A 26,226-nucleotide genomic window follows, 5' to 3' on the forward strand; every position below is an offset into this window, starting at 1 on the left:
TGAATCACTGAATTGAAGGTTCAAACTCCATAATGTGACAGTGGTTTCAACAAAAAAAAAAAATCCAGAACAGCATATTGGTTGTATTGTTGTTACAGTTCAGTTGTATTGAACTTTTAAGTACAAAACATTTGCATTTAATCATTTAGAAATGTTGGTTTCCATTTCCATATAATATCGTTCACATTTATTGAGGCAATTTCTTTAACGTTTTATATACAATATGTTTTAATTGAATTGTTATTTAAATAGTTTATCATTTGACAATTTAGTCACAGTGCTAATGTTTACCTTGTACAACGTTACAGTGGCCACCAAAAACATTCAATGTACCTTTTAGGAATAAAACCTCTGCCTCCTTTTTGATGAGCACTTGGGCCTACTACGTGACTGTATTTCAATGTTGGTCAAAATGGTGATACTTGGCGAGCCAAGTATTTTTTGTAAATGGTACTTGGTGTAAAAGGTTTGAGAATCACTGCTTTAAAGGCTTCAATGGACCTAAGATGCATGCTTATGCAATATGGGAGGAAGCCGGAGTACCCGGAAAAAACCCACAAAAGCACAGAGAGAACATGCAAACTCCACAGAGGAAGGCTGGAGCCAAAGTTTGAACCCAGAAACTCAAAACTGTGAGGCAGACATGCTAACCACTATCAACCACGCTGCCCAAGTCTCAAATCAAATGTGATTCTACTAGGTGATTGCTGATCAAGACAATATACAGGGTGATCGAAAAGTAAATCCCTATTTTAAAATACTTATAATTTATGCATATGTTGTAATATTTTTTTCTCCTTTTTCTTGTGCATGTTCCATGATTAAAGGAGCAAGTCTATTCTACCAAACCAACGACTTTGGAAGAACTTGAAGAGCGAATACGAGAAGTTATGTCTTCCATCCCACAAGAGTTCCTTGTGAAATCAGTTCATCGATTAGGAAAGCCACACACCTGTCTGTAGAAGACCTTACAGCTCACAGTGCATGTCAGAGCAAATTAGAATCATGAGGTCAAAGGAACTGCCTGAAGAGCTCAGAGACAGAATTGTGGCAAGGCACAAATCTGGCCAAGGTTACAAAAAAAATTCTGCTGCACTTAAGGTTCCTAAGAGCACAGTGGCCACCATAATCCTTAAATGGAAGACGTTTGGGATGACCGGAACCCTTCCGAGAGCTGGCCGTCCACCCAAACTGAGCAATCGGGGGAGAAGAACCTTGGTGAGAGAGGTAAAGAACAACCCAAGATCACTGCGGCTGAGCTCCAGAGATGCAGCCGGGAGATGGGAGAAAGTTCTAGAAAGTCAACCATCACTGCAGCCCTCCACTAGTCGGGGCTTTATGTCAGAGTGGCCTGACGGAAGCCTCTCCTCAGTGCAAGACACATGAAAGCCCGCATGGAGTTTGCTAAAAAAAAAAAAACACCTGAAGGACTCCAAGATCGTGAGAAATAAGATTCTCTGGTCTGATGAGACCCAGATAGAAATTGTTGGCCTTAATTCTAAGAGGCATGTGTGGAGAAAACCAGGCACTGCTCATCACCTGTCCAACACAGTCCCAACAGTGAAGCATGGTAAAATACAGAACGAGTGGCTTCAGAACAACTCTGTGGCTGTTTTTGAACGGCCCAGACAGAGCCCTTGACTTAAACCCAATTGAGCATCTCTGGAAAAACCTGAAAATGGTTGCCCACCAACGCTCACCACCCAACCTGACAGAACTGGAGAGGATCTGCAAGGTGGAATGGCAGAGGATCCCCAAATCCAGGTGTGAAAAACTTGTTGCATCATTCCCAAAAAGACTCATGGCTGTATTAGCTCAAAAGGGTGCTCCGACTAAATACTGAGCAAAGGCTCTGAATACTTATGGCTGTGTGATATTTCAGTTTTTCTTTTTTAATAAATCTGCAAACATTTCAACAATTGCATTTTTTTCTGCCAATATGGGGAAATGAGGAAAAAAATGAACTTAAATTATTTCAGCAAATGGCTGCAATATATACAAAAAAAGAGTGAACATTTTGAGGGGGTCTGAATACTTTCCGTACCCACTGTATGTGTTAACATGGCGCCTGAAATTCACTCATTAGCGCCCAATTGAAATTTTTAATTTCCATCACCAGTTTCACTGATCCGCGTGAAATTGGATGGACATTCATTCATCTTCCATACCGCTTATCCTCACTGGCGTCGACGTGTCCACCATAAAAGCATGCACAAAGAAGTCACAAAGACCCATGTTCGAAATTGAACAGAAAATGGGCCGTTTGGGTTTGACGCATCCATTTTAGCAAAAATTCCGAGACTCAAAACGTTGACGAACAAACTGGCCCAAATGAGCCCCAATCAGACGCAGTTATCCGAAACAGATGGGCGATGCTAAATTGAAACGCCACCTTATGTGGGCGGAGCCTGGTGACACAGTGTGGTGATCTGTACGAGAATTCGGCATAAAAAAAAAAACACGGTGCGAGGGCCCATTCACTGCTGCTTGGAGTGAAAATATGAGATTATACATACAGTATATTAACGTAAATGCCATAGTTTTAGTTGCAAAAAAAAAAAAGATGTTTAAACATGATTATCTTTATAAATAAACATCTTGCCTCTAATACAGTCCTAGTACTCCCTGTAGTTGCGTAAAATAACTCCCAAGGTCATTTAAGTCCATTAAAATAATAATAATAATAATAATTAAAACAGTTTGACACACATCACCTGATCCTAGGCCATGGGAGATGTGTGCATTGGGCTACCTATTTTTCATGTGATAGTTCGATGCCTCTGTGTGTTTTGGGTCTAGAGCCTCTCAAAACAATTGTGCAAGTAGAGCGGTGATCTATTGGCAATTAAAGTAAACAGAGGGGGTGCTTAAACACATCTGGGCCAATAACATGACCGAGAAGGGATCCCGTATACAGTTGGTTAATGGGCCAGACTGCAGCAGCAATGGAATAACATTAGCAGCACAGTTAGACAGAGCCTCATTGTGGGGGACTGATGAACACACAACGACCAGAACCTTTTGTCTATTTTTAGTTTGCAAGCCGAGTGCGAAAGACTGCTTTTCCTCTCAGGTTGCAAGTCTTCACACCAAAGAAATTCCTGATTGCGTGCGATTGGTTGCAATTATTGGACAATCAAGTGTCTTTTGTAAAAGTTTTCCACAAAGGAAGATGATAGATCAGACATCAGGGCACATAGAGACAAACAACCATTCACTCACAACAGATCATGCATGCTTTTCTGAATGTGGGAGGAAGCTGGCGTACCCAGAGAAAATCCGCGCAAGCATGCAAGATTCAAACTCCAAATGTCAGAATTGCGTGGCAAAGCATGGTAAACCATCGCCCGCCGTGCTGCCCCTTTCATAATACAACCATTTTCTATAGTGCCGATTCTCATCGGAGTCGCGTGTGATCTGCGGCCTATATCCTGGTTGACCCTGGACTGGTCATCAGCAAATCACAGGGCGCACATCACCATTCACTGGTACGTGCACGCCTATGGGGAATTTAGTCATCAATGAACTTAACATGACGTGCCTTTCCCCCAATTAATTTCAATTATTGAACTAATTATTCGATAAGAACATTTGAACATTTATATATACAGTTAATGTGAAATGATTTTACAAACAATGAATAAGTGTGTTTTAGTGGACTGACTTTGAGTTTGGGTGAAAAAAGAGCTTTATATGCAACAATGATTACAGGACTCTGTTGGATAATATAAATAACACACCAAAAAAATGTGAATTGATAAAACATTTTGCAAAAGTTGAGTTTTTAATGTGCGGATCTGAGCTTTTTAAGACATTTTGGGAATGACAGTGTGTGTGTGTGTGTGTTTTGTTTTTGTTTTTTTTTGTGGAAGCTTTACCTCGTATTCCTCTGGACCTCCTTCTTATCCATGATGACAGGCACGCAGTTGGTCAGCTCGGTCCAGTCGGCGTGCAGACCGCAGCTCCATCCCGTCGAGAAGCGAGAGAAGAGCCACGACTCGTCCTTGCCCGGCCGGTGGCAGGTGCACTTCTTCTGGCCGGCCTTGCAGTCGCAAGGCTGCTCCAGGCGGATATTCCTCACCAGGTGCCGGCCGAAGGTGGTGCCGCCGGTCTTCTGGATGTGCAAGAACACGATCACGTCGTCCGCTTTCATGTTGAACTCCACGCGTCGGTCCAAGTCTCGCTGCGTGAAGTTGAACTGGGACGGCGCCTTGGCGGGGCTGTCGTCCTCCAAGTCCTGGTCCCCGAAATCGTCCCCGTCCTGCAGGTACCCGGCGGAGAGCAGGCTCACTCCCCGTGGCGCGTCTCCGTTTTTCAGCGGACACGAATGGCCGCCGGCGGGACATATGTACTGGTAACCTATCGTGACAAAAAGCACAGCCAGGATAGGAACCAGGATGAGCTTGCTGGACTTATCATCCATTATGGGCTTCGTCTTCATTCCATCACTGGGGTGGGGGGAAATAAGAGTTGGGGACTGGATGCTCGGTGAGAGGTGCCTCTTATTTCGGGTGCCACATGTTGACAATCCGGACGTCGATCACCTCTCGAAAACAGCGCGCCGTCCGTCAGCTCCGAAGTTAAGCCACATGGCAGGCTCGAAGTTCTACCAAGTCGCCCCGCTGATTCCGGTCCGAAACACGCGTGTGCTGTCTCGGGAGAGGATGTCGCAAGACTGGGACTGTTGCGCAGCCTCCCCCACCACCCCGCCACCGACACCCTCCACCCACCACCGGCAGCATCCCTCAGCCTCCCCCGGCTGCTGAGGCGCTCTGACTGGCTGCACGGGAGTCCACTAATCGGCCGTCTGCGAGTGTGTGTGTGTGCGTGCGTGCGTGCGTGCGTGCACGTCCCAGTCCCACTGTCCCATTATCTCGTCTGGCAGGGTGGGATGAGACATTATGACATCATGCACATTCAACCACTTGCACTACTTCTAAAAAAGGCTCAATGCGATAACTAAAAAGTCATAAAAAGTGACCAATTTCTCCAACACTATCCCCCCACCCCCCACTCAATTTAACTTTGATTCACACTTAATATAACATCACTATCTATCTATCCATCTACATCAGAGGTCTCAAACCCAATTTATCTGAGGGTCGTCTGGGTGAGTTTGGGCTGGATCAAGTATTCCACGAAAAAAGGGTTTCATGCAAAAAAAGTACAACTAATCTTCTCGATCTTTATTATTTAACAGGGGTGTCAAACTCATTTTTGTTGTGGGCCACATCGTGGTTTTCCCTCTGAGGGCCGTTTTGACTGTGAACCCATATAAGTGTATGATCGTCTCATATTATTAGATATAAACAACAAAATGTGGGATAACTAGTTTTGAAATCAGAAGCCAGTAAAAAAATTACGCAATTTACTTCAAAGTAAAAAAACAAAAAAATAACAATAATCCGTAATATCTCAATGTTATTGAAAGGGAAAACAACTTGCAATTTTGGTATTTTAGTAAAAACATTAAGTCGACGTACATGATTTGCTTTGGCGGGCGACATGAAATGATGTGGTGGGCCAAATCTGGTCCCAGGGCCACCAGTTTGACACTTTGGCCTTAGAACAAGATTGGTGACCCGGTCCTCGCTCTCAGTTCCCTGGCATTTTGCGTACGCCTTGGCATGTCGAGTAATAAAGACGTCTGATGCTGTATTTCTTGAGCACCGCAAATTTCTCTGTGCGTATAAACATGCCAACCTTTCTGTTCATGGCAGGTTTTAGGAAAGACGTTACTGGGTGTGGATGAGTGACTAACATTGCTAATTCACTTTGGCTAACTTGCTGACAAACACAGCTGAAAGCTGTCATGAGCCTGAGCTATGGTAGCTTATGAGTGATTTATAAAAAAAATGTAAAAAAAAAAAAAAAAAGGCTCAGGGCAATGACTCAGCAAAAACATTTTTAAAAATGTAGATTTTGTTTTTTAAAGTGCAGGTCGGGCGAACACTAAACTTTAATGTCAAGTAGGTGGCCGCAAAATATCGTCTTGTGCGCCTCAAATTGGCCCCCAGGCTGTGAGTTTGAGACCCTTGATCTACATCCAACGGTTCTGTTGCTGAGATTACAAAAGGCGAGCATTACCCATACATTTCTCGAGTATTAACATTGTGAAAATGGTAGGAGTCAGCCATTTTAAGGAGTCAAGCTGCAGGCCACGTAGCACTCGCCACAATTCAAAATGACTCGCTGGGCAAACCCTTTAACTATCTTACAGATGGAAATGTGAAGCTTCATTACTCGCGGTCATTATTACATCTGTACCATCTAATGAGATCAACTACAAGATGCATAATTCATTCTGCCTTTACAAATAGTCGGTTTTCATTGACACTGCCTGTGGTGAGTTTTGGTTGGCTTAGCGACATGAGCGTGGCAACATGTTAAGAAACACCAGTCATTATGATACAGTGCAATTCCCCACCACTGAAAATTACTCAGTGGTGGTTAGGTAAAAGATGCTTTCTGCATCTTCGGTTATCCAAAAACTCTTGTATATTTTAAACTGCAGGATGCCACTTTCCTGTTTTAGTCTTGTTCTATCTTGTCCTGTCCTTCCCTCACAGGGTGTAGCACTACAGCCCCATGCCACACTCATATTTAATGTTTCATTGTTGTAGATAATGTAACGATTTACTTCTCTCATCCTGTTTACAATTAGTGCTTTGTCTTTGTTTCTCTCTCCCTTCTAGAAACGTTATTCTGTTCAATTGATCAAGTCTGATTCTCAATAAACCTCAATTATAATGCTAAGAAACCACAACGGAAGCTTAAAAACTCCACTGTGACACAGTAAAACTGTTCCGGCATAAAAGGGTTACAGATTTTCCATTCTGCTTGACCTAACAGATGAACAGGACAAAAAAATAAAATAAAAATAAAAATGGGCAATGTGTCTGTCAGCGTTTTTCCTAGAAGTTTATTTGCTCATTTATATTCAAAATAATCTGTTACTAACGGAAACATTAACTCAACACGATTGAATAAATCGTTGTAAAACATTTTATACACATTTAACAAAGACTGGAGCGTCACATAGATAAAGAAAGAACAATTTCCCTTTCAGATTATGCCGTTTTGGTGGGAAATATTTTGAGTTGCAGTCGACGGTCCGTTAGTTGTCCATCGCTATGCCTGTTTGAATCTCTCTATCAACAGGTCTAAAAAACACCCATTTTATTATTTATCGGCAGCTTTATGTTAATAAAACATCTTAATATGTAAAACAAATTGCATAAATAACTCAATTCAAGATTTAATTTAGTTTCAATATCAAGAATTAAGCGTCATCCAAACCGGCAAACTCCATCCTGTCAACTATACCGGTTGCTAGCATACGACCATGGTTGATGCCCAAAAATAGACACATTGGGACGGAGTCGTTGTATTTGTATTGTAGCGGTCATGATCAATAACGGCATACACAGCCACGAATAGTATAATGGTTGTCACTTCCAGCCTTATCCCTACATGTTTGTAGTTAGCAAGTTCAGTCACTCCAGATATCGTATTGTCGTCATTTCAAGCGGTTAAAGGTAAAACTTTGTTAACTTCAGCGTAATATGACTTTTCTGGTTCGGTGCGATGGGTTTATGAAAACCGTCTCGTTTGGATAACGGTTGTGATTGCTTGCAGCATTTTCGCTAAAATGACTGAATGTGTTGGAGATGCAACCGAGTTGATGCTGTAACTTACAGTAACTACGTGGCACAAGACCGACTGACCGACCGACCGACACATGTGAAAGGCGTGCTGGACTTGACCGCTCGCTCTCTACGCAGGTTCATACAACTTCATGTTGACACGATGAAGATGAGGAATATTATCCTGCTGTCCCCGCTGCTGCTCCTCCTCAACATGCAACACACTGCATCCGCATCCAAAGGCGTCGTTGCAAGTCTAAAAGCCAAATGGCACACGACACCTTTCCTTTTGGAGACAAGGTATTTGCACGTAGCACAATACACATCCATGGGCATGCACACTGGAGTTATGTGCCATCTATTCACTGAGTATCTTTATTTCCACATCTGCAGCACAATGAAATGTTTACTTTAATACTTCACTATATATATGTGTGTATATATATATATATATATATATATATATATATTACTTCACCTAGAAACATGGATCTTTGCATAAACTACCTTTGATATGTAGTTTGTACTGTGGAAATTCCAAGATGGTGCAAGTGAGCCAGTCCTCATATACTGCTGGGCCAATGGGAAGTCGAGATTTCGTTACCATGACGAATGGAGGCTCTTGCCATTAGAGAGGCTTCGCATGGTGCTTTTTGTCATCTTTCCAACAAGTATATGTGTGACTCGCTGGTGGGTGTGAGTTTGCATGTTCTCCCCGTTTCTCTATGGGGTTTCTTCACATACTCTGACCTCCTCCTACATTCCAAAAACATGCATATTAGCTTCATTGAAGACTCCAAATTGGCCTTGGGTGTGAGTGTGCTCGTTTGTCTGTACTGCATGTCCTTCCTATGATTGGCTGGCGAACACTCCAGTGTGTATACTACTTCTTGTCATGACTCAGCTGGGATAGGCGCCAACTCACACCAATGAGTACAAAGTGTAAAAATTCGGAAAATGGATGGGCTTAATGTGAAGCTTAATTTTCATGTCGTAGATGCGCCCCATGTGGGAGTCAGACGTAAATGATGGAAAATGTACTTTAAATTTGTTTGATTGCCTATAAATAGTTAATTTTTTGGAGAGCCGTCAAATTTAAAATGAATTCATATTCATTCACATTCATGTTTGAATGACGGTGATTAAACAACCAAGCAAATTTTTATAGTTATCTGCACATTTTGGAAAATGCGTGGCTCCATACTGCTTCACTGATTGACAAGTGTCTTTTGGTGGCTTGGTGATTAAATTCTGCCTCTACAAGTGGTAATACAATGGAATTGTAATGGGTACTCTCTTTAAAGTGTGTGTATGTGGGGGGGGGGGGGGGGGGTGGATATGGTTTAAATTAGCCAGTGGTGGTTAGATAAACGGCGCTTACGTGATTATTCACTAAAGTTGGAGACAGGGTGTGGGGGTTTCTATTTCTCAATGTGTCCATGCGGCACCAAAATGCTTTTGTTGTCTTGGGCGCGGCGGCACGGTGGACGACTGGTTAGAGCGTCAGCCTTCACAGTTCTGAGGACCCGGGTTCAATCCCCGGCCCCGACTGTGTGGAGTTTGCATGTTCTCCCCGTGCCTGCGTGGGTTTTCTCCGGGCACTCCGGTTTCCTCCCACATCCCATAAAAACATGCATAAATTGGAGACTCTAAATTGCCCGTAGGTGTGATTGTGAGTGCGAATGGTTGTCTGTTTGTATGTGCCCTGCGATTGGCTGGCAACCAGTTCAGGGTGTACCCCGCCTCCTGCCCGATGACAGCTGGGATAGGCTCCAGCACGCCCGCAACCCTAAGTGAGGAGAAGCGGCTCAGAAAATGGATGGATGGATGGATGGATGTCTTGGGCGCCCTCTTGTTTTCAAGACTTTGGACTCTGCTTGCGTTAGTAGAAGACAGCATTGAGACGCAGCACACACTGGCGCTGGGTTACGCTAAGGAGGAGGCCAGATTTATATCAATGAAAGTTGGACTTGCTATTGGCCCAGCAACCTGATGAGGGCTTGGCTGACGTGCAATGAGACTGTCAGGCCCTAAAACGGCTTCACATGGAAAATGCTGTATAAAAATGAAATCGTTAAAACACTTGACCTTCACGTTGATACCAACTGACACTGTCTGCGTATTTTTAATTTTTTTCTTCCCACATTCTTCTCTTGATAACCTTTGTTGAGGCTGCTTTTTTTTATTTTTTATTTACATGTGGCAAAAGAAGTCAAAGAAAAAAAGCAAAACCTATGCTCATTGAGTTGAGGTCTTGTGAGGCACGCAGGCGTCATCCATGTTTGTCTGTCCATTTGCCAAAAAGCTAAAGACAAAACAAAACGCACCTATGCTGATATAATGACGGTTAAACTTGTGTGGCACATTTTTCCAGTAAATGATGGTTAAATTCCAATTGCTTCAGGGGTATTTGACTTCACAGGCTTCACTGTGTTTTATTGATGAAAGCTTGCTGTGTTGTCCTAAGGTTCACTATGTGATATGTTGCTCCAAGACTACGATATTGTATGTATTTGATTCCCCCCCCCCCCCCACCTCCTTTTTAGTGAGTTTATTGGAGAGGATGGCAATGAGAAATTCTGGCAGTTTGTTGACACTGTAAAAGAGCTCACCGTGTACAAGCAAGGAGGTACGCGGTCAAGCTGGAATCCTTTACCTCACATCATATTTCTCTTCTAACTTATCTCATCTTGATCCATCCCAGAGTCTGTGCGCTCCTACTACAACCTTGTCATAAAGAAAGCCAACCAGTTCCTCACGGATCTTCAAGTGAACCTGTTGAAAATGGCTCTCTCGCTGCACTTCTACTCTCCAGCTGTTCACGCCTTCCAGCGGGTAAGGTGTGATCGCAAATTATAATTGCGTGAAATCTAAAACATTTTGACGATGTCTCTCTGGCAGCTTGGTAATATGACTTTATGTGGTGGGAGCCATGTCAAATATTGCAGAATTATTCATGCCATCGATGAATATACCAACACGTATGACAGGTATGGTGCACTACATAGTTTATGAGCAATTTTTTTGTATGCGGCCCTGAATTCATGACCTGGGGGTCTCTGCCGTCTTTACTTACAATTGCTTTGGCACTGCTGAGTCATTATTCTCAAAAACACTGGATGAAATATTTGTCTTGAAATTGAACTGTTCAGCGATTATTATCTTGAATGATGCTGCAATATGACTTTCGGTGCTTGCAGGCTTTTCGGTGCCCCACACATCGTGTAAAATGTTAGATATTCTATACTCTGGTCTACATTGCTTGTCAACATTGCTTGTTGTAAAAATTCATTATCCCCATAGTATAAAACATGATTATATGATGCCGTACAAACAGGCACAGGTTTAATAACGGATTTAGTCAATTCATTCATCGTTTTGAATTCTTCCTCCAGTGTGGACTTTGCATGTTCTCACTGTGGGTTTTCTCCAGGGCTTCTTCCCACATTACAAAAAAATGCATGTTATTTTGAAGACTCTAAATTGTCCAAAAAAAAAAAGAAAATGTGAGTGTGAATACTTGTTTGTCTATATGTGCCCTGTGATTGACTGGTGACCTGCCCAGGGTGGACCCTACCTCTCACCCAAAGTGAGCTGGGATAGGCTTTATGACCCTAATGTGGAAAAGCAATCTAGAAATTGGATGGATGATTGTTGATTAATTTTGTCTAGATACAATTGAATCAAAATGGAGAGCAACCAATCAAGGTGCTGCTGATTCAGTCTCAACTGTTGTGGTACCTAGAAGCACAACCACAATTTGTTCCATCCTCTTTTTTTTTTTTTTTGTTAATGTACCTCACGCATTTCATTTTAAGCATTAACTGTCACACAGGTATGAAATAAGATTAACTGCTAATGTCATGTAAAACAAAAAAATTCTACCTTTTTATAGAGACAAGTACAGTGGTGCCCTGAGACATGAGTTTAATTCGTTCCATGACCAGGCTTCTAACTCAAAACACATCTTTCCCCATTAAAATGAATGGAAATGCTATTCATCTGTTCCAGCACTGCCCGGAAGAAACACAAATTTTTGTTTGTTTTTAATGAGAAATAATAGCACTGTATAATATTGTACTTCATAAAAACACAATTAAATAGAATGTAATTAATTATACAGTTTGTGCATCATGATTTAATGCAGCAATTAAATTCATTGTGCTGCACTGCTCGTGTGCCAATTGGAGGCAGTATAATATTGTCATGCAGACCCAGACGAAGGAGAATAGTAGTACTACTACTACTACTACTACTGAGTTCACTGCCACCATACAGCGCTTGTATCTCAAGTTTGCGCTCGCAAGTCTAAGGAAAAAATCGGCTGAATGACTGCTCATATCTCCAAAAACTAGTTATGTCGGGTCACTCGTATCACAAGGCACAACTATATATGTTTAGCTAACCAATCTACGCAGACCACTGCTGTGGAGCAACTTTTCTGGCAGTGTTATTCAGTTCAATATGGTACTGGAATGAAAATAGGGGTTCATTATTTTGAGAGATTCTCACTAGTTGGTAAGCATGTTAGTGCAGATAACCAATGAATTGATTGGTTATGTTCCCCATATGCCCTGTGATTGACTGGCGACCAGTCCAGGGTGTACCTCGCCTCTCGTCCAAAGTCAGCTGGCATAGGCTCCAGCTCACCCACGAACCTAATGAGGGTAAGCACTACAGAAAATGGATGGATGATGTGCCCCATAGTCGATCAAGGAGTTTTAGTCAAATGCCCATTGTAATACAAAGCAGTTACAGTATTTGGTTGACTATGGAAGATGGCAATACTACTGCAACCCAGATGTAATCCAAAAGGACACCGGAGACAGACAGTGTCAGGGTTGTATTTTTGTTCTCGTTTTCTGTCAAAGTGTACTCGTTCCTCCACAGATAGCCGACGATGAGCCGCCACCTGAGGCCTGTCCAGCTTTTGTCTCCGTTCATGGCCAACATAGCTGCAGTACAAAGAAGATCAAGAAGCTTCTGAAGGCTGCTGCAGGCAGGTAAATCCAAGTGACACAACCAACCCCATGTGTATCTACCCAGCAGACTAGGGCAGAAAAGTTTCACAAGTTAATTTGATATTGGAAATCTTTGACACTCCCACCAAGTGCAAGTTTGCCCTTGGAAGAGTGAAATGTAATTTTCAGTGGCGTTTTCTCAAACGCTTGCAGGCCCCATCCGTATTTGTACAAGAATGATCACATATATCCCGGGGCTAATAAAACAGACGTCCCGGTCGTGATCCTGTATGCTGAGATTGGAACCAAGAAGTTCACCACCTTTCATACCGTGCTATCAGAGAAGGCTGATGGGGGAGCTCTAACATATGTACTGCGTCATTTTGTGGCGGTAAGTAGCCCGAATATGGCGTGTAATTTGAGTTGCATATGAGAATCCAAGCATTCGTTACTTATTAATGTTATTTCCTGCTTGTGATCTTTGGATAAAAATGTTAAAAATAAATACATTTAAAAAAAATAAACATTTTCCAAGGTAAGGCTATCCATGATTAATTAAATTGTTATTTTCAAAGATGAATTATGTTATTGGTCTGTGTTAAACTATAAGCATGAGTCATTACTATGTATGGTACTTCTAATGTAGTGCCCTGGGCCTCAACTCAACTGCAGATAGTACCAAGTGTCTAGAAGGAGCAAGGAGTTTGTTTAGTAGGGGCTTCAACTGTATTATTATAATTTCTTTTTTATTTTAGTATTTTTTATTTAAATCCTTTTTCTTGACTACTTGATGGTGCTGTGTGTCCCAAATAAATTGGCATTTTGTTTTCGTCCAGCAGCGTCAATTCCAACTTTACAGATGCCACGTCTGCACTGCAGACACTGTGTGTGTTATGGTAAAGATGTCAATGTGACACATTGTGGTATCAGCCATAAAGGTAATTACCTAGCCACACCACCAATTCATTTCCCGAGAGGTCTTTATTTGAAGTTCGACGTTTAATTTTCAGCGTGGCCGACGTACCCAGCAATAATTGGGGTATGGCGTCCATTAAAGAGGAAGCCAATCAATCCATCCATTATGTCCTTCTCTTGCTCCTTGTAGTTTCTCTTTGGTACACCCAGTGCATACCCACCTTTGATAGAAACAATTTAGGGTAAAAAGTCGTTTACTTCTTGTTATAAGGTTAATAACCTGAACTCATTCAAACTCATTCTCAGCTGTTTAAATTGATTTAGCCGTTTGTCTTGACCCGTATTGGCCTTGTGGCGTCCCCATGGAAAAAAAAGCAACAGGGAAGGAACATTTATTTCAGCCATGCTAGAGAAAAGCCAAGGGTTGAGGTGTACAGTCGGTCTTTTAATGGTGCAAGGGTGTGAATCTCACACCGGTGTCAAGGTGACTGTCCTCTTTGTATATATAATTTGTGTTCCCAATGGAGAACTAGTTTTTGAGCTCTGCCTGACTGGAGGCGTTGAAATGGTTTTATAGATTATAGAAAACGCATCTGAGCGGTCACAGCCATTCAGATGTGGTCAACCGTTTATGAAGGCCAGACTTGAAAGTGTTGCGATTTATTCAGAGAGGTTGATCAGTCGAGCGTTATGGTTTGCTTGATTGGACCGTAGCATCATTCACCTGCACCAAAGTGTAGAGTTTGCACTTTGGCTCTGCACACTTGGACGAGTTTCTGTCTCCTGGGTAGGATCGGCCAAATACACATTTGATAATCCTCCTTCAAGGTACTCCTCCTTCACATTTTCCAAACAGATTCCAAGTGTTCCGGGGCAGGGATTACACAACGCGTTTTGTTAGCCACACAGGACACCTACATGATGTTGCCATAAAATACTCTTAACTGTATTTTTAATGCAACAATATATTTAATCTATGGTGTCTTTGTAACTCTGCTGAAACTAAGTTATTAAGACTACGTATTGTCAAATAGTCATCAGCCCACACGAGCAATGTCCCCATTTGTGACAGGCATTTGAAATTAATTGTTTTTACTATTGATGGGATGGTAGAATCTCTCTGAATTTAACCTAAATGAAGTACTGCTAGTTATGAGCCTTGAGTGTCTTGTTGGCCACATTTCTACAAAGCCCATGATGTAATGAGCGAATGGCATTTATTTTTTAATTCTGTGTTTATTGCAGCATAATTCAAAGGCAAATGGATAATGAAGCTGCCCTGCATGAATCAGTCGTATTTGCTTTCAGCAAAGTCAGACCTTATTGTCTAACTTATAATACATGATCAAAAGTTGGAGGTGCTTGTAGTACTACAACTCTGATAGTTTTGTGACTGAACAAAAAATGTGTATATTACTTGGTATACTGCTTTGTATCTTAAATATGTACGTCAACCACAAAGGCATCTTGTAGACTGTTGGGGGTTATTAGCTGTTAGCTCGTCAGTGGTACAACTGGAAAATGAGAAGAGAAGTCTGTATAATAGCTTTATGTTGTATGTGTATATCTTGCAAATATGTTGGAATGGATCTGCCTCCATCATTATAATCATATATACTATTTACACAGACTCCAAAGCAGCAGAAGATGCTTTTATCTGGCTATGGCGTCGAGTTGGCAATCAAAAGCACAGAGTATAAGGCGGTGGACGACACCCAAGTCAAAGGTTGGTATGCAGTTAATCAAATATTCGTTGTTGAACCTTTGTGTCCATCACAAGCAGACACATTGTTTTTCTTTGTAGATTCAAAGACAATCATTAAGGCAGAGGAAGATCATAATGACGAAGTTCAAGGATTCTTTTTTGGAGCATTGAAGTAAGGAGCTTCACTTGTTTACATGTACAACCCCAATTCCGATGAAGTTGGGATGTTGTGTTAAACATAAATAAAAACAGAATACAATGATTTGCAAATCATGTTCAATCTATATTCAATTGAATACATTACAAAGACAAGATATTTAATGTTCAAACTGATAAACTTGATTGTTTTTAGCAAATAATCATTAACTTAGAATTTTATGGCTGCAACACGTTCCAAAAAAGCTGGGACAGGTGGCAAAAAAGAAAAGAAAGAAAGTTGAGGAATGCCCATCAAACACCTGTTTGGAACATCCCACAGGTGAACAGGCTAATTGGGAACAGGTGGGAGCCACGATTGGGTATAAAAGGAGCTTCCCTGAATTGCTCAGTCATTCACAAGCAAAGATGTGGTGAGGGTCACCTCTTTGTGAACAAGTGCGTGAGAAAATAGTGAACAGTTTAATGACAATGTTCCTCAACGTACAATTGCAAGGAATTTAGGGATTTCATCATCTACGGTCCATAATATCATCAAAAGGTTCAGAGAATCTGGAGAAATCACTGCATGTAACGGCATGGCCGAAAACCAACATTGAATGGCCGTGACCTTCGATCCCTCAGGCGGCACTGCATCAAAAAACGACATCAATGTGTAAAGGATATCACCACATGGGCTCAGGAACACTTCAGAAAACCAATGTCAGTTAATACAGTTCGGCGCTACATCCGTAACTGCAACTTGAAACTCTACTATGCAAAGCAAAAGCCATTTATCAACAATACCCAGGAAACGCCGCTGGCTTCTCTGGGCCCGAGCTCATCTAAGATGGACTGATGCAAAGTGGAAAAGTGTTCTTTGGTCTGACGAGTCCACATTTCAAATTGTTTTTGGAAATTGTGGACGTCATGTCTTCCGGGCCAAAGAGGAAAAGAACCATCCAGACTGTTATGGACGCAAAGTTCAAAAGCCAGCATCTGTGATCGTATGGGGTTGTGTTAGTGCCAATGGCATGTGTAACTTACACATCTGTGAAGGGACCATTAATGCTGAAAGGTACATACAGGTTTTGGAGAAACATATGCTGCCATCCAAGCAACGTCTTTTTCATGGACGCACCTGCTTATTTCAGCAAGACAATGCCAAAACACGTGTTACAACAGCGTGGCTTCGTAGTAAAAGAATGTGGGTACTAGGCAGGCCTGCCTGCAGTCCAGACCTGTCTCCCATTCAAAATATGTGGCACATTATGAAGCGTAAAATACGACAACGGAGACCCCCGACTGTTGAACAGCTGAAACTGTACTTAAAGCAAGAATGGGAAAGAATTCCACCTACAAAACTTCAACAATTAGTGTCCTCAGTTCCCAAACGTTTATTGAATGTTGTTAAAAGAAAAGGTGATGTAACACAGTGGTAAACATGACCCTGTCCCAGCTTTTTTGGAACGTGTTGCAGCCATCAAATTCTAAATTAATGATTATTTGCTCATTTTCTAAGTTAATGATTATTTGCTAAAAACAATAAAGTTGATCAGTTTGAACATTAAATATAGTGTATTCATATTATTGTAGTGTATTCAATTAAATATAGGTCGAACATGATTTGCAAATCATTGTATTTTGTTTTTATTTGTTTAACACAACGTCCCAACTTCATTGGAATTGGGGTTGTACAATTAACCAGCCACCTTATTAGGTACACCAAGACTCGATGAATCCAATACAAACAACCAATATACCCAAGAGAGTCTTAATAGTGCTCCTTAGTTAGTCATTTGACAAATATTTTGTTATTGTGCTCAAACATACAACAGCACTTTAAACTCCATCATGAACTTCAGCTTTACAGATGCCACGTCTGTTTGAAAACTCTCTTCACTTCAACTATACATTTAGAATTAGAACATTAGTTGTGCCTGTATTAAGAAAAAAACCTCCCTGTGATTTGTATGAATTATAACTCACTAACTGTACGACTTAAGCTTTAGAAATGTTTATGCAACTCTTGTATTGGATATTATTAGACTCGCTAATATCGTAATGTTGTAGCCAATATCGCCATATTGTTATGTTTCTTTTATATTTGTCAAGGAAATCTCATCCTGAACTCCAGGAGCAACTGGGCGAACTTCGTAAGCATTTACTGGACAGTACCAATGACATGGCACCTCTCAAAGTGTGGGAGCTCCAAGGTAACAAGTATTGGCCCATTATTAACTCCTATAGGCTGATCATAGTTATAGTTTTTACTGGTATCATCATTTTTTATTTCTATTAGCTATACTGTGTAACTCTGATTAAATTTTTGATCCATGTAGACCTAAGCTTCCAAGCGGCTGCCAGAATCCTGTCTGTGCCAAGGTTTGATACTCTGAAGCTTATGCGAGACCTCAGTCAAAAATTTCCAAGCAAGGCAAGGTTAGAAACTAAATCACTGAGTGAGGAGTTAACATATTTGATCCAATTTCATGTCCCCCCCCCCCCCCCGCTCCCCGAAGTGGTATTCTTGTCTGTTCATTCACAGCACACTTTTTCATCCACAGAACCTTAATTGTTTTGAAAATAATAATAATAAAAAAAAATATTATCAGACATTTTATTTTTGAAAAACAGTGCAATGCGCCAAAAGTGGAACAATGTGGAGTTCAAGCATTATTTTCTGGAAAGATATGTCACAAAAGTTAGACTTGTTTGCTTTTTCTGTGATGTCACCACAAAGGAGTAACAGTGACGGCAAATAGGAAAACTGTGATGATAGCAAACAGGAAATTAACTTCAAATGTAAACCTTTTGTAATTTGGGAAATGGTCTGTCAACCAGTTTGATGCTAACAATATCATATATAGTTGCAAAGAGCACATTTTCACTTTATTGCTCAATTATGTTGACTATCAAATTATAACTTCTTTTCTTATGCTACGTGCGTATATGCACACATAAAAATCGTATTAATTACGTATCTATCAGGTATCTTCAAATGGTGGGACGTTTTACTTTATTTTAGTTTCAATAAGTTTGGTTGATTTATCGTTATACTGTTATGAGAGTTAAAACTGATACCTACGAATGACCTGGACAGTAAGTAATTTATGTTAGCGAAAGTTGGAGCTTGGAATACACATTCACTTTACTTTACATGATATGGGGAACAACAAAAATGAAATTGAAACAAAGTGGAACGGGCTCGGTTGACCAGATTGTGTTCAATTTTGGAGGTTCAACTGTTAGGGGTTACATATTTGCTGTATAGAGTGAATCCTATTATCACCACAATAAAATGTCTGCTCCTATTTACTCTTGTAGTTCATCAAAAACAACAAAACGTGATAAGTAAGAGTCGGTCGTTTTCGAGGGATTTGCGTTTTACCCTCTTGAGGGCGCACAGATGAGATGAAAACTGTCATTTTACTGCCGGCCGCGGGTGTGATAAAGGCTGATGGTGAGCGTATGTTTTACTGTACTGCTTTACTATTCCCACAGATCACTGACAAGAGTGGCTGTAAACAGCAAGATGAGAAAAGAAATTGAGGAAAACCAAAAGGTGCGCTCTTTCGTAAGCTGTGTCCAAACATGACTTTGCAAATAAAAAGATTTTGGTTTGATAGTGCTTCACAAGTTAGACGATGAATGTCTGATCTGTATCTGAAATAACTTCTGCGACATCATCAACTTTCCCCCCCCCCCCCCCCAGACTCTTGTCCTTGATTCTGTGAATAATTATAATAATAAAAAACATTCTAGCTATCAACCAACTGTTTGTGCTTGTTCTTTCAGCATCTGAGTGAGACCATTGGTGTTCACCCAGGAGACGGGGAGCTGTTCATAAATGGTTTGCACATTGATCTGGAGGTTCACGATGCTTTCAGGTAGGATTCCAACCAGACATCACCGGTGGTCTACTTATCCTCCCCCACTGGAAGCATCAGCCCCTTACCGCTCTTGTTCCTGTTGCCACATAATCACAAGTTTGGTGCAATTTAAAACCCCTTCCTTGTCATCTTTCATTGATAGCATTTTGGAGATCCTTAGAAGCGAGGCCAGGGTCTTGGAAGGTCTTCACAACCTGGGTGTGAAAGGAGAGCATCAGGGCACGCTCCTGAGATTGCCTGCAAACCACGTGACAGACAGCTATGCCTTAGATATCAGACATCCAGCTGTAATGGTGCGTTGTGGTGACTCAACAGTCCTGGAGTGCACGATGGGTAACGTTAGGGAATTAATCATCTGCCAAGAAATAGTTTCTTTGAAGTCTTTCATTTTGCGATGCGTTAAGCATATCCAAATTTAACCAGCCACATTAAAAACTCCTCGTCCTTTGGATGCCGTTTGATGGAGGCATAGGGTTTAAGAAAGTGGAAAAGGGCAGTTTGCCTATGTCAAGTCGACTTCATGCAACCTGCCTTCTGATCAATTTTACAAGTGTAAAAAGGAGATAACCACTGTAAGGTAAAACTTATAACAATTATGTCCTACAGAGCACGACACTAGTTTCCTGTACTATGCTCATTGTTACACTTTTCCTCTTTGACGTTACTGGCATTCTTCAGCGGTGGCCCATCGCCCTTGTGCGATGGGCTGATGTCTTGTGAATGCCATGCAGCAGGATAGTTTTACCCCTGAGTTTTTATTCAGACGTGTACTTTTCCAGAAATTCAATTTATTATTGGACCTCAGTGGTATTCGGGTTTGAGGGTCCGCTCAATGCTGTTATTTTTTAAACTGCACACAGAAAGGACAAGATGGAGGCTGTAATAGTTACTGTATTTCTGTATATATAAGTCTTAGATGACAACAAACACTAAACTAGGATTCTCTCTTGCTTAAAAATGCTTCACCTGCACTTCATAGTGATCAAGCAAGACAAAAGAGAATGATGATGTTTTTTTTTTTTTATATTGGTCAATGTCAATGTCAGTGGATGAATGACATTGAGAATGACCCGATGTACAGCAGCTGGCCAGCAGGTGTCCAGGAGCTGCTGAGAACGACTTTTCCAGGAGTCATCCGACAGATCAGACGGAATTTCTTCAACCTGGTGAGGCCCGAAAGTTAGTTATATTACTTGTGTTGTAATGGAATCCTTATAGGGAATTCCTGATTGTCAGAGTAAATTTTATTGAACATAAAGCAGTTACGGCGGCACGGTGGCCGACTGGTTAGAGCGTCAGCCTCACAGTTCTGAGGAGCGGGGTTCAATCCCCGGCCCCGCCTGTGTGGAGTTTGCATGTTCTCCCCGTGCCTGCGTGGGTTTTCTCTGGGCACTGCGGTTTCCTCCCACATCCCAAAAACATGCATTCATTGGACACTCTAAATTGCCGGTAGGTGTGAATGTGAATGGTTGTTTGTTTGTATGTACCCTGCGATTGGCTGGCAGGGTGTACCCCGCCTCCTGCCCGATGACAGCTGGGATAGGCTCCAGCACGCCCGCGACCCTAGTGAGGAGAAGCGGCTCAGAAAATGGATGGATGGATGGATAAAGCAGTTACACTTATCTTTGGAAAATGGGCTTTTCAAGTCTTGTATCTATAAATAAAGTCATGTCTTTTGTGTTCTTTGTCACTAGTTTATATAACGTCGATATATATATAGTGTATATCTATGTTATGGCAATTCAGAATAGTAAATTTGCGGCCTGGACAAGAACGATATTTCTTATTTGGGTCTTGAGCCAAAAAAGTGTTAGGAAATTCTGCTATTTTATTTACCCACTAGCCACAACATAAGCTCCATCTGCTCCATTGAATGAGCTTACGAAACAGGACCAGTATCAATTATTCTGCTTTTGCAATGATGATAATAAAAAATTAGAATACTAAATAAAGATTTGATTGAAACTGTCAGAGCGTAAAATAAGGTAATTAAATATTACTTCTCCCTTTGTGTATTTAGGAATTATGAATGGAAAGGAAGAATTTGATACACATTCCTACTGAGTTTATAATTCTATTGTGAAGCTGTTTCTATACAGTGTCAGTCTATCAGTGTCCACTAAGTGTAGGTAAAATCCCCCTTCAAACCATGTTTATGCTTCTGCTTCCGGCCTATTCTGACACACATTTCCTAACCTGTTTGGGACTTTTTAAAGGTGCTATTTCTCAATCCGGAAGAGGAGAAAAGTGTCGAGCTGGTCAAACTTTCCGGGCTCTTCTACAAACACAAGATCCCCCTAAGGTATAGGTGCATCTGCTGCTGTTTTATGCTCCACTTTGGACATTTATAATCCTCACCAAGGTTTCTTATTTGTTCACTTTGGTCAGAATTGGATATGTGTTTGTTGTCAACGCTGAAGATGAGATCGATGGCTTCTCTGATGCGGGGGTTGGCTTTTACCGACTCCTGAATTACATCGCAGACGAGTATGATTTATCCCAGGCCCTGCTATCCATGGCCTCAGTAAGTATATCGCGTATATAAATCTCTGTTGTTCTCGCTGCAGTTCTGACTGAATAACTAAGTACTTAAACTCACCATATACTCGGTTGTTTCCTTGCAGCACAGGTTTTTGTGTCATTGTTGACATGTTTGCACTGCACAGGTTAATTCCTGTGTTAGCGGCTCTGGATGACAGTTCTGGGAAATTATTGACTGTGGCGGGGATGTGAGTAATAGTTAAAGATCATCTAACCTGTCACTCAATGCAGTTGTACAACAGAGTTGATGAAGGGGAAGCGTTGACGACTGACACCATCAGTGCTTTCCTGAAGAGCAAATTCCCTAAAGCCAAGGCTGAAAGGATCTTCGGTGCTAAATCAGAGTATGATGACAGAAGGAAGGTAAGATACATTCAAAGTTTCATTTGCTTTCATAGTTAGGAATTAGTAGTGGAGACTAAGTATTGAATTAACATTTTTTTGATTCCCAGGAAGGCACCCTCTTCTACAAAAAGAGTGGCCTGGGTGCCCTTCCGCTAGCGTTATTTAACGGCATCCCGTTGAGCCCAGATGAGATTGAACCAGATGAGCTGGAGAGCATCATCCTGCAGCACATAATGGACTCCACCACTGCCTTCCAGAAAGCTGTTTTCATGGTATGGCTCCACTGTATAGTCAACCTCCCAGGAGACATTTATATAATTCCACAAAAATCAATGACAACACTGATGTACTGTTATAAGGGCAGTTACTGCATACATAGGGTCCTTGGTTTGCGAGTTCCGTTCCTATGGTGGTGACGTCATTTGAATTTAACGTCACTAGCCTATGCTGAGGCAGGAGTAATACTATGTAATTGTAGTCATAAATAGTATACAGTCAGTATTTGTATGAATCACACTTCCGGGCCAGTCAGATAAAAAATAGTAAGTATGGGAATAGTTGAGCCACCTTAAGCAGTATGACCACATATTCTTCTTACGCTGCTAGTTTACTGCGCTCCTTTCACGACTGTCAAACAATGTCAGGACCATCGCAAACCAAGACCCCATGTATTTTCCTATACATAGTAGAAAAAGAGAAATACATGGGCAATGGCAGTCTCCTTTGTGAGTTACATCTCAAAATAACAAACGAAGTACAGTAAAAATAATCAGTTCAACTCCAGGCATAACAAAAATAAAGCAAACTACAATGTGTAAAAAAAAATAAAAAATTAGGGAAGATAGTATGTGCAATATTATCCCACTGTTGTTGTTAAATCATATAGTATGGTGATGAAACTACTGTTCACAGGGTCATTTGACTGAGGGAACAGATGTGGTGGATTACCTAATGGAGCAAGCGAACGTCGTACCCAGAATGAATCCACTCATTCTGAGTACAGACCGAAAGTACCTGGACTTCACTTCCTCTCCAGGTGACCCCCGTCCTCAAAATGTGTTCAATTTGGATGCTCTTACTTTTTTTTTTCTTATTCAATCATTTTTATTTTCTTGCATAGTTGTAAGTGACTGGGAAGACACAACTATGTTTTCATTCCTGGACTCCAGAGACAAGACAGCTGTGATAGCTAAGAGAATGAAATACCTGACTAATAATGGTGAGAGATATTTTTATTCACGGTTTCACCATCATGTATTGTCAAATTTTGCATATTTTTATATCCTTTGTTGCATAGTTCATATGTTAAGAACATTGTAAGTATTATTAGGAGACTTTTAAGAGTAGTTCAACACTAATATAACACCAAGAAATTAAGATTAATATTCTACGTTTATAATCTGGAACTCTTCTATTATCGATCTTTGTTAGGTTAGATGCCTACAATTGTCACTATTAAAATGTTTGTCTTTTCTGTCAGATGAGGACGGGATGAGCACTGTGACCATGTGGATTGTCGGAGATTTCCAGAAAGCCTCTGAAAGAAAATTGTTGCTCGCTGCTCTTAAACATTTGGTGAGTAACATCAGCTCTGTATTATTCACTTCCAGTTTTAAGACACACGTTGATAGAAAATACTGTAATCAGTAGTTACACATATTTATTTATATTGTAACGTTAAATATAATTCAATTAAAAGTTATATATGAAAGGATTAATTTTGACTTTTAATTAAGCAGTTGACTATGGTGTTGCCTTGAGTGGAAAAAGAAAAAAAAAGGTGTTCTCTTCACTGATTATAGTTTAATTATACCTAGTAGGGCCATCAGGCATTTCCGGGGAAAAAAAACAAAACGTTCATTTCAACCAATCGACACTTTGTCTTTCTTGTGCACTGCCTCAATGACACCTTTGGCCTGTGGTTGCAATAAATGTGTGATACGTGTGTGTTACATCACTGCTGTGTGTGTGTGTGTGTGTGTGTGTGTGCGTGCGTGTATATGTGCGCGCATGCACGTGTGCGTGTGTGTATATATGTGCGCGCATGCACGTGTGCGTGTGTGTGCGCGCCTACAAGCAGAGAGCCAGCCCTGGAGTACGTGTGGGGGTGATGGCTAATCCCAGTGGAAGGCCCAGCGAAGATAACACGACCGTGTACCGGGCTATCTGGGCTTCGCTCCTCACCCAGAAGAATAAAGCTGTGGCTGAGTTTGTGCAAAAAATTGCAAGGGAGCAAAGTTACCAGCTCCTCATGCAGGGGACAAAGATGAAGGACTTGCTGCTGCAGGTAAAGGACACATTCAAGAATGCAGTTAAGATGCATTTGCATTTATTTCATATTTCAGGCAAATTGAAGTCACTTGGCTCTAAAGTGGAACCTTCAAAGTCAAACACAATACTTCCAAGTTCTAATTTCAAAACATCATCTTCCATTAATGAAGTTGGGACGTTGTGTAAAACAGAAATAAAAACCGAACACAATGATTTGCAAATCATTTTCAACCTATATTCAATGAAATACACTACAAAGACGAGCTATTTATATTCATACTGATGAACGTTATTGATTTTGTTGTTTTGCAAATATTCACTTATTTTGAATTTGATGCCTGCAACACATTCCAAAAAAGCTGGGACAGGGGCAACAAAAGATGAGGAAATTTGACGAATTCTCAAAAAAACACCTGTTTGGAACATTCCACAGTTGAACATGTTGATTGGAAACAGATGTGTGTCATAACTGGGTATAAAAGGAGCTTCCCTGAATTGCTCAGTCAGTCACAAGCAAAAATGGGGCGAGGTTCACCTCAGTGGAACAGTGGACCAGCTCTTCACCCTCGGCAGGGTCCTCGGGATGCATGGGAGTTCGCCCAACCAGTCTACATGTGTTTTGTGGACTTGGAGAAGTTGTTCAACCGTGTCCCTCGGGGAGTGCTGTGGGGGGTGCTTCGGGAGCATGGGGTAGCGTGCCTCCCGGACGCCTCCCTGGTGAGGTCTTCCGGGCACGTCCCACCGGCAGCTGGGCCCGGGGACGACCCAGGACACGCTGGAGAGTTTACGTCCTTCGGCTGGCCTGGGAACGCCCCGGGATCTCTCCGAAAGAGCTGGATGAAGTGGCTGGGGAGAGGGAAGTCTGGACATCCCTGCTAAAGCTACTGCCCCCGCGACCCGACCTCGGATAAGCGGTAGAAAATGGATGGATGGATGTATTCTGTTTTTATTTATGTTTTACACAATGTCCCAACTTCATTGGAATTGGGGTTTGTACTTCTCTGACACCAATTACTACTTTCCTATTAGCTGGGGCATCTTCTGGCATCTTAACGTTACAGAACGACCCCAAAAATATGCAGGGATTACACAAATAAGTACGTTTTTCAGCAAATAGTTGAGGGTAGGCTCCACAAAAAAGAAATTGAATATGGATACATTAATAGCGAGCTGCAAATAGTCAGGGGATCACTGTATTTGTTTTCCTGTGGTATGTTTTGACAGCCTGGCCTGTCATGTTACTCATGTTGTCTCTACTTTGACATGTTTAGATTTTGGCACTTTAGTCCTGATTAGAAAATTCAAAAGCTTTACCTTCCATTAAACACCAAACGGCTTGAGCTAAACAACTGGTAGTAGAATAGCTTGACACAGTTTTACCGAGCAATTACAAAGAGATGGCTGAAGGGGTTCAAACAGGAATGTAGTCTGTGTGAGAAAATTTACCCATTTTAGAAGTATAATGTCATCACGGTTATTTAAAGTAGCTGTGTTTCAGTTTATGACCTGATGTACCAACACCAAACCTTTCAAGAACTCCGCTTCCCCCAAATGCAAGCTGCATGGGTTTGACTGGCAGCTTCTCTTCTGGTGACTTTTTCCTCACACATTCCCACTTGACTGTGACTGACTGTGGAAGAGTGCACCTGTCTCCTCTGCTCTTCCCCGCTTTTATAAACGATAGACTGCAGCGCCATTTGTTTCAGTGCAGACAGTCGCTGCTCCGAATTATGGCACTGCATGTTTCTATAGAATTCATAAAGCGACTTTCATAAAGCCCCATTTCCACTAAGTAGTATGATCTGGTTCACTTT

The 26,226-nt window shown here is 41.4% G+C and overlaps 2 protein-coding genes across 10 annotated transcripts in view; one reads left to right on the forward strand and one right to left on the reverse strand.

Annotated features, from left to right (window-relative positions):
* The window catches only part of hs6st3b (heparan sulfate 6-O-sulfotransferase 3b), a 60,984-nt gene extending 56,302 nt beyond the window's left edge, over positions 1 to 4,682 (reverse strand). Inside the window, exon 1 of the mRNA XM_061693046.1 lies at positions 3,879 to 4,682. Within this exon, the coding sequence (XP_061549030.1) occupies positions 3,879 to 4,441 (563 nt within the window). The 5' untranslated portion in view covers positions 4,442 to 4,682. The remainder of the gene's footprint in view (positions 1 to 3,878) is intronic.
* A 2,649-nt stretch (positions 4,683 to 7,331) lies between these two features.
* Positions 7,332 to 26,226, forward strand: part of uggt2 (UDP-glucose glycoprotein glucosyltransferase 2) — a 47,980-nt gene continuing 29,085 nt past the window's right edge. For 5 of the 9 annotated variants that reach the window (XM_061693035.1, XM_061693036.1, XM_061693037.1 and 2 more), the window contains exons 1-22: positions 7,332 to 7,538; positions 7,785 to 7,946; positions 10,193 to 10,275; positions 10,351 to 10,481; positions 12,537 to 12,649; positions 12,821 to 12,998; positions 15,152 to 15,248; positions 15,327 to 15,399; positions 17,478 to 17,578; positions 17,705 to 17,804; positions 18,867 to 18,927; positions 19,161 to 19,252; positions 19,398 to 19,548; positions 20,302 to 20,421; positions 21,472 to 21,557; positions 21,644 to 21,779; positions 22,028 to 22,159; positions 22,249 to 22,413; positions 23,054 to 23,177; positions 23,262 to 23,360; positions 23,622 to 23,716; positions 24,222 to 24,428. In XM_061693035.1, the coding sequence (XP_061549019.1) occupies positions 7,810 to 7,946; positions 10,193 to 10,275; positions 10,351 to 10,481; positions 12,537 to 12,649; positions 12,821 to 12,998; positions 15,152 to 15,248; positions 15,327 to 15,399; positions 17,478 to 17,578; positions 17,705 to 17,804; positions 18,867 to 18,927; positions 19,161 to 19,252; positions 19,398 to 19,548; positions 20,302 to 20,421; positions 21,472 to 21,557; positions 21,644 to 21,779; positions 22,028 to 22,159; positions 22,249 to 22,413; positions 23,054 to 23,177; positions 23,262 to 23,360; positions 23,622 to 23,716; positions 24,222 to 24,428 (2,481 nt within the window). In that variant the 5' untranslated portion in view covers positions 7,332 to 7,538; positions 7,785 to 7,809. Of the gene's footprint in view, positions 7,539 to 7,784; positions 7,947 to 10,192; positions 10,276 to 10,350; positions 10,482 to 12,299; positions 12,314 to 12,536; positions 12,650 to 12,820; positions 12,999 to 13,485; positions 13,546 to 15,151; positions 15,249 to 15,326; positions 15,400 to 17,477; positions 17,579 to 17,704; positions 17,805 to 18,866; positions 18,928 to 19,160; positions 19,253 to 19,397; positions 19,549 to 20,301; positions 20,422 to 21,471; positions 21,558 to 21,643; positions 21,780 to 22,027; positions 22,160 to 22,248; positions 22,414 to 23,053; positions 23,178 to 23,261; positions 23,361 to 23,621; positions 23,717 to 24,221; positions 24,429 to 26,226 lie in introns of those variants that run through there. The other 4 variants (XM_061693038.1, XM_061693040.1, XM_061693041.1 and 1 more) reach the window with 4 other exon arrangements.

Source organism: Phycodurus eques, chromosome 12, assembly GCF_024500275.1.
Source record: "Phycodurus eques isolate BA_2022a chromosome 12, UOR_Pequ_1.1, whole genome shotgun sequence".
In the NCBI taxonomy this organism is placed as follows: domain Eukaryota; kingdom Metazoa; phylum Chordata; class Actinopteri; order Syngnathiformes; family Syngnathidae; genus Phycodurus; species Phycodurus eques.